Raw genomic sequence first — 13931 nt, forward strand, 5'->3', positions numbered from 1 at the left:
TGCTGGGATGAAGGGCTCTCAAGTTTGTTCAAATGAATGACCTTGATCTTCATTGAAGGTCACGGGGGTCAGATAGGCTTAAAACTTTAAACAACTTCTTCTCAAGAACTAAAAGGCCCTGGATACTCATATTAGGCCTGCAGCATACTGGGATGAAGGGCTACCAACAAATGAAGGACCTTGACCTTCATTCAAGGTCACAGGGGTCAAAAAGGTTAAAATATTTAAACAACTTCTTGAGAATAACTTGGAGGCCTAGAGACCTGATATTGGGCCTGTGACATGCTAGAATGAAGGGATACCAAGTTTGTTCAAATGCATGACCTTGATCTTCATTCAAGGTCATAGAGGTCAAATATGCTAAAAACTTTAAACGACTACATTGTGTTGTGCTAATAGTCAGATGACCGTTAAGGCCCATGGGCCTCTTGTTTTAAGTTCTTTGATTTACTTATTTAATAGCTATCGTAAAAGGTAGGTAAATTAGGTAATTTTAAATTTTGCTGTCTTGATATTAAATATATGTATACTAATTAAGTCCAGGTCCTAGGCCAATGTGTAACCAATATGTTACTGAGTGTAGATCTCTTATCATGTAGATGGGCCCAGCTGGGCACTGGACTAGGGAGGTCAAGGGATAGGATTCTGAGTCATAAAAATTCATGGGGCCAACCTAAGGGCATAGGTTTATATCTAAACAAGTATGATTTACTTATTAAATCTATTTATTGGAATATATGATAATATATGTTTACAGAATATTTTAAACATATCTGTAATGTAAAATCATCTTTTAATTAATATGGCAGTTAGAATGAAGATCCTTTCATGTGCCCCAATTTTTCCAACCGGAATCTACATTCTAGCACTTTTGAAAGCGAATGCTGTTGATGGAGGGAGACAATTTTCTTCTCTGTGTTTTTGTGTTAAATATATTCCTATAAAAGTGTTCTAGGATTCTGGAACTATCTTGTGCTATTTTGGATTCTATGGTTCAGTAAAAGGTAAAATGCAACTACATATATATAACAGAAGAGCATTTATGGATGTATTAATGAGAAGGAGATGAAGGTTTCAACCATGAGAGCAACATTCATACTGGTGAGTTCTAAATTCATAGAGATATTTGGAGAGTATATATACCATGTAATAATTGTGATAATTGTGGGACATATATTTAGTTAAATGATGAGAATGCTATTGTCATATTGAATATCATTGCCAGTAAAATCCTTCTTGAGATCAATATTGTAAGATCATATCCGAAAAATAATTATTTAGGAAGTATCAGTATAGTGTTTGTAACATAAATTGTATCACTATGCTATAATTTACAGCTTGCATCCACTTGAATTTTCAAAATATGTCAAATACATGTACAGAGCAGAAGTAGTTTGAAACCTCATTCAGAGAGACCAATCAATACATATATATATATATACAATAATGCATTCTTTTTGTCCAGCTTAAAGTTTTCCTAAAACCTGTGATTTTATTAGATTTCAGTGAATTTATAATACTGATGCAGCTTTAACTATAATATCAATATAAAAGTAAAATTAGGATTAGGATGTTGATAAGAGAAGATCAACTGATATTTTTAAAACTAAATTGAATGGGTTTTTTTTCTGTATTTCAGATAATGTAAAGGGAATAGTTACACCTTGTAACTTCAACAAATTAAACTATCATCAGTTGTACCAGGAAAAAATCTTCAGTACGAAGAGGAGCAAGAATATCATGGACAAATGAAAAAAAAACATTGTCTTATTATCTAAATTATATTTATGTGTGTATATATATAAAGAGGCATTGAAATATTATAGATATATTAGCTAAAAGCCATAATATGGTTAAAGGACTAATTGACTTTTATAATCTCTATATTAGATAATTATTGATTAAAAAAACCTGCTTTACAATCTTTCTTGTTAGTTTTTTGTTTCATTTTGTTGACTTCCTGGGTGTACAAATAATCCAATTAGATATATGCATGTGGCTATGGTAAACTATCATCTGGTTTGCAGAAAATCTTATCAGATTTTTTTTCCAAAATCCAATCGGAATAACATTCAAAATACGATTGCGTTTTTAGAAAAATCTTATCAGATTTTTTTTTCTGAATTTCAGTCGGAATTTTGAGTCGGATTTTATCTGCTGAGATTTTAATACAACTGGATTTTTTTCTGCACGGATTAATCTTACTCTATTCATTTAAATATTACACCCCTGTTTTCTGATCAGAAAATAGTTTTCCCGATCAGACTCAGAAAATGATGATCAGATTTTGATATACCATAAAGAGAAGATATTAATCCGTGCAGATTTTTGAACTTTGAAATCCGATCAGATTCCGATTCCAGTCCGACCGGATTATTTCTTACAGGCAGTAAAGGGTATATTTGGCCATTTTCATATAAATGACTTCTTATCTGAAACTATATGCATGGGATAGCACTCACAATGCAATGGTAGCATCCTTATAGGATGGGGATTCAAAATTGTGCAAATGGTCGGCCTGAGGGGCTAAAGGGTTAATTTCGCTATTTTCATATAAACGACTTTTTATCTGAAACTTAGCATTGACTAACACTCATAGACATATAATATTGATTGCACCATTATATTGTTGGGATTAAAAATTAAACTAATTATTTCAGCTATTTTCTGATTGTAAGAGTTTTTGTGATTATTAGTTAAAAAAAAAAATCCAAGTGAGCAATACAGGCCCCCTGGGCCTCTTGTTTTGTTTGATACAACTCGTGTCCAATACTTTTGTTATTTAACAATAAAACATGTTTCAATTCATAGAAGAATTTAAATAATGTAGTACAATATTACTATTCAATACAAGTATTTACACTATAACTCAAAATAACCAAATACCAGGTATAAATCAATAAGAAACATTCTGTAAATTGGGCAATTTTACTACAGGTGTTGACAACAAAACAAGCAAAGTTGTGGAATTAATATCCCCAGCTTTCGTGTCAACACACCTTAACACCTATTGGTGTATACGTTGGGTAATTTTGTTTTCTTAACTGGCATTGATTTTGGTTTGATGTAGGATATTTAGGTCACCTGACAAGTCTCGAGTGACTCTCAAGTGATCTATTCTAATTGCCTTTTGTCCGTTGTCATGCGTCATCTGTCGTATGTCCATAAACAATTTACATTTTTGACTTCTTTTCCAAAACTGCTTAAGTAATTTTAAAGAAATTTTGCACAAACCTTCTGGCCAAGGGTAAAATTGACAAAAATTTCAAAAGTCTTCTTCTTCACTCACAAAAGGAGTCAAAAAGGCTAAAATATTTGATGGAACCAGAAATTCTTCATAGACTGAAAGTTCTTATGGCCCTTTACAAAAATTGTGAATTTCATGGCCCTAGGATCTACCCCTGGGGAGAAGGTCAACTTTACTATAATTTATATAGGAAAAACACATTTATGTGCATTATTTGCTCAATTTTCGTAGGAAATGAGTCAAACTTTGTTTGAATTATTAGCCTGAGATATAGCATCTTAACCTATCCATATTGGTCCTCACTGACCCCTGGGTACTAGAGGGGCGGGTCTAAATGGGGTCAAAATGACTAAAATTATTTGTTTTTACAGATTTGATGGAACCAAATACTCTTCATAGATTAAAAAGTCAAATTTATAAAATCACTGGCTGACTACAAGGGCCTGATGGACTAATACATAGTGTTTATACATTGTATGTCTTTGTTTCATTCTGTATCTGAACTCAGGTGACCGTTAAGGCCCATGGGCCTAAATTTGGATATAAGCAATCATTTTAAGTGGTAAACACAGGACTTTGAGAATTTCAAGTGGTCCATTGGGTCAAAATGTATTTGCATGGTTAAGTCGTTTAAAGACTGTCACAGTCAAGCTTTGCTTTTCACAAACTGTATTGTCTGAAATTAAAACTGATCAAAAGACTTAAGATTATCTTGCATCAGTTAATTAACAGTTATACATTGTACATACATTTATAGAAAATTCTTTAAAGATTTAATTTTGGTTAAATTTCCACAGCATGTTCCCTTCGTTTACGGTATCCCAGGTGGTGCTGTTCCAGGAAAGATGATCAACATCAAGGGAACTCTGGGCCCTATGCCTAGCAGGTGAGAGTCTACCAGGTGTTGTCTCTATTATGTAGGGTCATACAGTCACGGTTTTGGTTTGATCCTCTTCCTGTAGTAACAGTTTTTACTCCCTCCTCCTTTCTCAACAGGGGCTTTGGACTGAATGGCTATGACAGAGTTGTGGGGTCATTGTTGCTATTAAGTATTTAATGTTTTTACATATTACTATCAGTTTTACTAACATCCCTACATACTCTTCTCCAAGCCAATGTCACCATGCCTATAGTGGCTGTAGTACCAGGGACTGCCATCGTGATTACCACCAAACACAATGTGATGGTATAGTGTGATTTGGTTATTGAGGGTAAGGCATTGTCTGGGATCATTACACTGTAATTCATTCTAGACATTTTTGGTTGTTCATAATAAAAAAAGATATGGTTGAAGTAATGAAAATTTCGCTTAGTGACATGGATATTTTGGGTTTTTTTTTTTAAAGCATTGCCTTTATTTCCATATTATCTACTCTTGTAGGTAGCTTTCAATTGTACCATCATTGTTTTGAGAGAAAAACGTCATATTTATCAGTCAAAACAACCATTTTTACAGTAAAATAAATACGGTATTTCACAATAGATATCTACCAACAAGGACAGATAATCTTGTAATATGTAAAGCCAGAATAGTACACTTCAAATACAGAGAGCTGGCCTGCATGAAGTCATTTTACTGTAGTAACTTTTTAAAATCTTTATCTCACAGGTTTAATGTGAATCTCCAGGAAGGAACAGCAGAAAACTGCGACATTGCTTTCCATTTTGATGCCAGATTCCGCTTTGGAAAAGATGTGAATGTTGTTGTTAGGAATAATAGATCCAGAGGAACCTGGGGATCGGAAGAGAGAGGGATTCCATTCTTTCCTTTCAGTGTTGGAGCTTCCTTTGACATGATCATACTTGTGGAACCAACCTGCTTTAAGGTACAGTCAGCATCACACCTAGCAATAATAGGGTATACAATTCCTGCAATAAAAAATAAGAAATATTTATTTTAGGTTAATGAAATATTCTGCTTTCCATCATGTTTTAAACATACACCGGTATTCTAATACGTTATGATGTTGTCACAGTACTTTCAATGTAAATCTACTGGTGACATCTTTCAAAAACAAGTACAATTGTAGCTGCATTAATATCTGTTTCTTTGCTTCTATTTTGGATCGGCAAATTAATTTGCCTATTGTTGATATAATTGTTAAATTTATGTGTGAAATAAAAATAAAGTATGTCAAAATATAAAGATTAAAAACATGTCTTCAACTTGTAATAAAAAAGCATTTTTCTTTAATTTATTGCCAAAGGCAGTTTGAAAATTGATCTCCTAAAATGTACCATATTGATGTCATCTCGACAAGCAGTACCGTCAGTTCATTGAAATATTTCAGATATTTTTAGCCCACCATCATCAGATGGTGGGCTATTCAAATCGCTTTTTGTCTGTTGTCCATCGTCCATCCGTCCTTTCGCTATTTCTCAGAAAGTGCTGAAGCGATCTGTCTCAAATTTCATATGTAGGTTCCCCTAGGGCCCTAGTTGTGCATATTGCATTTTGGGACCAATCGGTCTACAAAATTGCCGCCAGGCAGCCATCTTGGATTTTGATAGTTAAAGTTTGTTACCGCTATTTCTCAGACAGTACTTAAGGGATTTGTCTCAAATTTCACATGTAGGTGCCCCTAGGGCCCTAGTTGTGCATATTGCATTTTGGGATCGATCAGTCAACAAGATGGCTGACATACCGCCATCTTGGATTTTGACAATTGAAGTTTGTTACCACTATTTCTCAGAAAGTGCTGAAGGGATCTGTCTCAAATTTCATGTGCAGGTTCCCCTATGACTTTAGTTGTGCATATTGCATTTTTGGACAGATTGGTCAACAAGATGGCCGACAGGTGGCCATCTTGAATTTTGACAATTGAAGTTTGTTACCGCTATTTCTCAGAAGGTGCTGAAGCGATCTGTCTCAAATTTTATATGTATGTTCCCCTAGGACCTTAGTTGTGCATGTTGCATTTTCAGACTGATTGGTCAAAAAGATGGCGGACAGGTAGCCATCTGGGATTTTGACAATTGAAGTTTGTTACTGTTACATATCTCAGAAAGTACTCAAAGGATCTTTCTCAAATTTCATATGTAGTAATATGTAGTAAAAGTTTGAAAAGCAGAGAAAAGATCCCTCTGTCCTTTCTCAGATGTAGATCATTCTTTGGTGGGCGACAAGATCCCTCTGGGATCTCTTGTTATAGAACTTATTCATGTCGTCATATTTAATCTCAGGTTGCTGTCAACAATGCCCACTTTCTGGAGTTTAAGCACCGCCTCCATCCTCCGCACCGCTACAGCACGGTGAAGATTGAAGGTGATGTCAGGCTGACACAAATCAGATTCCAGTGAAATGTCTCCACTTCAACTCTGCTGACTCCACTTTTGTTTCTGACACACATGCAGTTTTGACTTTCATGAATTTCTTTTTTAAGTGTTTGTTGTGGAGAAACTTTATTTCTTGATTACTAATTGAAGAGCTATTTTCCCTTACTCAACAAATTATATACTATGTATAATAACCTGATGACATCAATCAGAATAGTGAAAAATGAAGTAATTAAGTTTTCAGAGATGTTTTATGGAACTTGAACATCAACTTGTAAGGTCATTTAAACTATCAGAGCTTAACTTTATCAGTTTTATATTAACCTAAGGAACTTTCATAACTTAAAATTCTACACAGGAAAGTATTTTCATGTGTCAAGATATTTTAAAACAATGTACAAGCTTCCCATTATCCCAGTAATATAAATTAAAATGGTTAAAAAGGGGAAGCAAGCTGTAACAAAATGGGGAAATTTACAAATAATCTCAAGGACTTTTTTAAGGGAAAAATTAGGTTTACTTCTGATGATTTTCTTGAAAAAAATGTATTTTAATATAAACCTGACTATCAAGTGTTGTTTTTGTTACGAATTAAGAATATTTGTTTTCATTTTATTATTCTTCTGTGCCATATACATATATGTGTAGCGGGATTGGACTGGGTCGATCATCGGTGACCAGGTAGCTCAGTCGGTAGAGCACTCGGCTAGTATTCTGAGGGTCCCGGGTTCGAATCCCGGTCTGGCCGCTACATTTTCTCCTCTCCTGTTACAAAATTGGCGCCCAACTAAATAACCCACGGTGGTGGTGTTTGGAAGGGTCTCGTGTGTCTTCGAGGGCGAAGACTTCGAGAAAGGAGGGAGGAGTGTAGCGGGATTGGACTGGGTCGATCATCGGTGACCAGGTAGCTCAGTCGGTAGAGCACTCGGCTAGTATTCTGAGGGTCCCGGGTTCGAATCCCGGTCTGGCCGCTACATTTTCTCCTCTCCATATACATATATGTATTACATTGTACATTGTATATTTTGTTACATGAATCTAATAGAATCTAATAGAATCTAATATGGCACTGTACAATTCTTGATATGTCTCGTTACAGGTCTCATTACAGTTCTGATTAGCTTTGGACAGTTGGAGTATATATAGCTAAACCCTAGTTCAAGAATATTGGAGAACCTTCTACTTCTAGAAATATCTAACTAAAAACAGTAAACAAATAAACACACAGAACTTTCTGGAAATAGATCATTCTAGATCTCTACTTATAATCAACATGTTTACAAACACATTTGTTTATACATGATAATATTCTAGAAAGTTCAATAACCTAAATTAATGGTATGACCTTTATAGGATGTATTGATAATAAAGCTATAGGAGTTATCTCCCTTATCTCATAACTACATGTATTTAGTGTCATACATAACAATATGTATTACATTGTATGTGTATTACATTGGATATGTATTACAATGTATATGTATTACATTGTACATGTATTACATTGTAGGAAGTTCATAAGTGCCTTTAACCAAGCATCTTCAAGTCATTTCCTAGAGGTGATAAGATTATGTCTGACTCAGTGACGTTATGTCTTGTTCATCAGCTTATTGTTTAGCGTACATAGAGTTTATCTATTCTTATGATGAGATATAGACTGTTGATTCAGCATCTAAACAACAGGACAAATAAATACCCACCATAAAGTAATTAACTAAACAATAAGACTAATAAACATAGTTCCTCAGTAGTGTCATATAGTTAATTCAATGTTTTTACATGCATATATGTATTTTTCAGAAAATGCAACTTGCATTTTATTTTTAGCTCGCCTATTCAAAGAATAGGGGGAGCTAATGTTGTCACCCCGGCGTCGGCGTCAGCGTTGGCGTCCCATTTCACGTTAAAGTTTTTGAGCAAGTTTCTGTTTCGTCAATTGATTAAACTTAGGTCATCATAAATGTTTATAATTTTATTTTCCTAATGTGTATGGATGCTGAACGTGATAATACAACCAATTTGGGGTCCTTTAGGGGTTTTTTGAGTCTGTTAATTTGTCATATTTCCACGTTTAAGTTTTTGAGCAAGTTTCTATTTTGTCTATTGTTTAAGCTTAATTAAGTCATCATAAATGTTTATGATTTTATTTTCCTAATGTGTATGGATGCTGAACGTGATAATACAACCAATTTGGGGCCCTTTAGGGGGTTTTTGAGTCTGTTAATTTGTCATATTTCCATGTTTAAATAGTAAATACTTGAACATTAACTTCTTCTGTTCTCCAACAGCTCTTGTTGGTTTTACTTATCTGTTAACACAACATCAGTATAATGTGCTTACACTATATACATACACCTTATTCATCCTTGATATAGATTATTAACTCAGTTTCCTAGTGTCTAGAAATTTGACCTTTACAGTACAGTAAAATTTCAGTCATTGGAAGACAGCACATCATTGGTAAAATTTCAATCTTAAGTTATCAAGTTTTGACTGAAGTAACCTTGAATATAGTGTGAAAAATTTGGTTGTGTCCTGCACTAATAGACTCTGAACTAAACACACAAGTGTAGTCTTTATGCTATACCAGTTAACAAGGTTGTACTTTATGTTGTGGGTAAGTTGTGTTTTTTTTTATATAACTTTTTTTCAGCACATGTATATTTTTGTTATTGTGGTAACGTACAGATATTGTTAAGAATATGGTGGTGTAATAGTGACAAAGTTGTCTCCCATTTGAATTTTTCCATATTACCAAGGATGTGCTAGATTTTGGTTGTGCTTAGATAGTAAGTATAAATATTTGCAAGTCTGGAATTTCTTCTCATTTCCAACTAAAGTTACTAGATAAATTGTGTAATATTAATCAAAGTTATATTGAAGACTGAAACAATATAGTGTGATATCAGAAGTAATTTAAATATTAATTTAACATTGAACCAAAGAAGCTGCATTTCTGAATGATGACTGACCTTGATCAAAAAGTGACTTTGAAAATGAATGACCTTGATGGCCAATTGTGAGCAACTACGAGCAAGTCACCCCAACATAGAGAAATAACATTGAGTAGTTCACGTTGATAGAAGATAGGCAGGTGTCTGGTAACTCATTCACAACTGACATAACATTTAATCTGAATGAGTTAAAATGAACTGAATATGTTACCTTGATGGGCAACGAAATATGAAATACATGTATGTCACTTTTAAAAAGTCAATATAGATTTAGAAATAGTCTCATCTGCTTGGAGAAAATTAAGAGAAGCTTGGAGAAGACACTCCATATACATAGGACTTTGGCTGTTCCTATAGGATAACCATACGGTTATGTTAAAATAAAGGCAAATAATTGTGCAGCTTCCAACAAGGAGTGCAATAATACATAAAGGATTTGCATTTATAATATCTTGTCTGTTTTGTTTTTTCAGAAGCAATTAAAGTACTGATTTTTTTAGTCTCTATGTATCACTATAGAGTAGATACAGTTTATATTGTAAAGATGTGCCTTAGTAGTTACAAAATATAGTAAACAGATAACTTTGAAAACTTATTGGAAGTTTTTGACATTTACATATAAATTTTTAAATTCAATATTGACCACTTTGTAAACTAAAGTAGTCTAACAGAAAATAATGAGCTTTGCAACAGAAACAAATTCTGGAATAATTAGATAGTTTTGAAGATCATAAATTTCATGCCTTGTTTCAAGTCATGTATCAAGGATTGAAGTTGATAAGAGCTGGTGGTAAGACCAAAAAAAAAATGTCTGTTTAGGGTTACATTGGCGAAAAAAATATGGTCGGTAGGTTGGAAGGATTTTTTTTCTTTTTTTTTTTTTCGTGTCTTTCACTCTAAAATGATGGCCTGAACTTTGTCTAAGATCGAAATCCCGACTTTTAATTTTTTTTCTTAGAAAAGTGTGGGAAAAAATTAGTGTCTAGGGTAAAAAATTAGGGTTGGTCGGGTTACCCTAAACAGACATTTTTTTGGCTTTATGTATTGTAGTTGTTAATATCACATCATTAAGATGCATGTATATATATACACTATAGTCGGTTATTTATGCGGTTCAAATTTTTGTTTTCGAATTTGAACATAAAACAAGAAAAATTCATCTGGATTTCATGGTATAAATAATATAACCATTTCTCAATATTTCACAGATCAAATTTTCACGATCATATGGTACCACAAAATCACAAAAAATATAGGTATATATACATAATGTACTATAATTAGCAAATATACTCTAATCTATACGTATATATATTATTAAATGCAGAGATAATTCAGTGGTGGATCCAGAGCGATTTATTGGGCCTTCTGTATACCTTCAATGTATTGAGAATTTTATTTCAAAGATTATGTAACCATCAGGATTATTATGAAAAATTAAACTCATGGAACACTCTTTGAAATTTAGTTCTCTGGATCTGCCACTGGCTTATAATTGATCTAATAACGTGATTTAATCAAAATATTTTGTCAAATTTTAATTGTTAACACTGACATTTAACATTTGAAGTATTTGTTTGTACCATTGTCGGTCTGTCTTGTTTTTATAATCCCAGTTATAACAATGATATAATCATTTATGTTTCCATTGATTTAAATTAAATTTGTGTTGTACAAAGTGCCTTTTAATCAATTAACCTACGTAATCAAATAAAATTTGATGTAAATTTACGGCAGTGTCGTCATTTAAATAATTTGTATCTTACTGTTAGTAACACTCCAGAAAAAATCAATTAAGTTTATTGTAATCGTCCTGTATCTCAGCTTGATATTTTAGTGGTGCCACTAATGCTTAGTTTTAGATAAAAAGTCATATAACATGCAAATAGTAAAATATACATGTACCCCCTTTGATCCCTGCCCCTTTTGAGCTCCTGCACGAAGTCAGCCCAACCAATTGTGTTTCGAAAATGATGTAAACAAAATATGTTTATATACTTTTTGTAGCTACATGACTATGTACAAACTTAAATAACTTCCGAAAAAGTTATACAATTTGTATAAAACCCCATTCGATGGCATAGATTGAAACGCGCGAGGGGTCTTGGATTCGGGGTGGGGGGGGGAAGGGGGGATAGGCAGGACTACTCGATAAGCTGTTAATTGTATGGCTTGTTAGAAAATTAGACCGAAACAGTTAAAATACGTAATTTCTATCTTGGAAAACAAGATAAAAAGTGAACGATGAACATGAAATTAATTGGTTGAATTTAGTAATATAACCCACAAATAATGCGAACGAAATATTGTCGGTTTCTGGTGTTTTCGGCTGTAATTATTGACCATTGTGTCTATTTAGAAATTATTAGGACGTACATATATTACTATCGATGGAAATAGTATAGTTTTTCGGGAGTAATCTCTAATCAAGGTAATGAAGATTGCACAGGAATTATCATTAAAAGATATAAGTAAATACTCGTGGTAAACATATATCCAGTATCTAAGAGATAGCCCATGATAGATTTCACATATTTTAAAGTACATGTTAGTTGTGTGCTATTTATCTCTCTGTGCTTGCTATCAGTACAAAGTATAAAGTACATTATCATTTTAGATATTTTTTAGATCAGCAGTTGTACCTCTGTATGTACTTAGGGGTTTTTAGATAAACTCTTAAATAGTTGAATATAGAAGAATAACTTTGATATGCTGTAAAAGTTCAGTTATTTTCAGATGGTTTGAGTACGATTTTGGATAGAAAAAAATAATATTTTAACTTATTTATTAATAAAACAAAACGCACTTCCGGTTTTGAATACCTGATTTTCGAAAACCAGGTAAAATTGCTTATTTTCATGCTTTCAAAAATCATTAAATATCGATCTGGAAAACTGATCACATCAATCCATGATATAATACTTTAATTTTGTGTTGATGCAAAAATATCATGTTTAAAAGAATACACTTAAAAGTAGTTAGCCAAGGCAAAAATGCCTATAAACCGGAGGTCCCCCTGCCTGTCAACAAAGACAAAGAAGGAGTTTCCAATCTCTATGTATATATATATATCTGTTATAAATAAGGGTTTATAGAACATCATTACAGGAATTAAAACAAAGATATAATGTCAGCATTATTCTTAAAGCATTTCAAAAATTCATATTATAGAAAACAAAAAATTAGATACAATAGATGTAAATGAAGGACTTTTCTTCAATAATTCTTGGTTATATAAAACGATATGTAGGCGAAGTGGAAGGCTGTTAAGCAGTCATTTCAGATAATTCAAATTCTACAATCCTACCTTGTTACTCAAAGTACTTTAACTCGAAATCTTGAAAATTTAACTAGAAACTCGAAAATGTTGACTCTAATCTCGAAAATGTTGACTCGAAATTCGGAAAATTAACTCGAAACTCGAAAAAATTAACTCGACAAAAAGAATTCCTCACATGTAACCTTTATCAGTGATCCACCGACTGACATAATCATGTCGTTAGCTGTACAGGACGTCTGGACCAACATCCGCTGAGAGGTTTTATCATTTCCAACAAATGTGGTCTATAGTATGTATAGTCAAGTTTATTGATACAACATTGGCATTGTCTATGTTATAGCTTATATAACACAAATGAGGCTATATGAAATCCATTCGCTTGCATATATAAGGGCCAATTAGTTAAAATGACTAGACGTACAGTATATGGCTACTTCGTCATTTCTCCATACAATCATTCGTTTGTCGATAATCAGATAAAGTTGGAGTTGAACAGACCGAGTAAAATATAGCCAATGTTTCTGAATGTCTATAGACGTGTATATATTTTCGTGTATTTTTGTTTGAATCAAACGAATTGAAATAATGAATATGTGGCTACTGTGTATACATGTACAGCCATTTATCTTTAAACATACCTTTATCTTGTTTTTAATACTATAATACACTCAACTTCAGATTTATTTGCTTTCAGTTGATACAGTTCGTGTTTCAATCAAAATTCTATTCATACGTATAAAATGAATTGGACTACAAATAAAACCTACATATAAAGAAAAAATAGGAATTTTATAAGCTGGTTTTTAGTGTAAACATCAGTGATATGAAGGTCATGAACTGGGACTAGTGTCATGATTTAGTACGTGGATAGACTGGACTGATCCAAAATGGTCAAAATCCGTCAATATTTGCAAGAGTTACTTACGGGACTTTAAATCGTCAAAACAGTTAAATCTATAGTTTCCGCTCAATAACTGAAATATTTTTTGTCAAATTTCAACCAAATTTGGTGTATTGCTTAATATTAATGAGATCTCGGAGTGGTATGACACTGGTCAAAATCCATCAATATTTGCAAGAGTTACGGGACTTGAATTTTCACCTAATTAACTATTTTTTGTAATGCTATGCAGGCGACACATCCACTTCCGTGGAATTCTCGTACGTTTTACTC

At 33.1% G+C, this 13931-nt stretch overlaps 1 protein-coding gene across 4 annotated transcripts in view; it reads left to right on the forward strand.

The window, feature by feature from the left end:
* The window catches only part of LOC138318407 (galectin-4-like), a 29820-nt gene extending 18612 nt beyond the window's left edge, over positions 1 to 11208 (forward strand). For all 4 annotated transcript variants that reach the window (XM_069260728.1, XM_069260729.1, XM_069260730.1 and 1 more), the window contains 3 exons: positions 4045 to 4133; positions 4857 to 5073; positions 6431 to 11208. In XM_069260728.1, the coding sequence (XP_069116829.1) occupies positions 4045 to 4133; positions 4857 to 5073; positions 6431 to 6547 (423 nt within the window). In that variant the 3' untranslated portion in view covers positions 6548 to 11208. The remainder of the gene's footprint in view (positions 1 to 4044; positions 4134 to 4856; positions 5074 to 6430) is intronic.
* The last annotated feature ends 2723 nt before the right edge of the window (positions 11209 to 13931 follow it).

This window comes from Argopecten irradians, chromosome 3 (genome assembly GCF_041381155.1).
Source record: "Argopecten irradians isolate NY chromosome 3, Ai_NY, whole genome shotgun sequence".
NCBI lineage: Eukaryota > Metazoa > Mollusca > Bivalvia > Pectinida > Pectinidae > Argopecten > Argopecten irradians.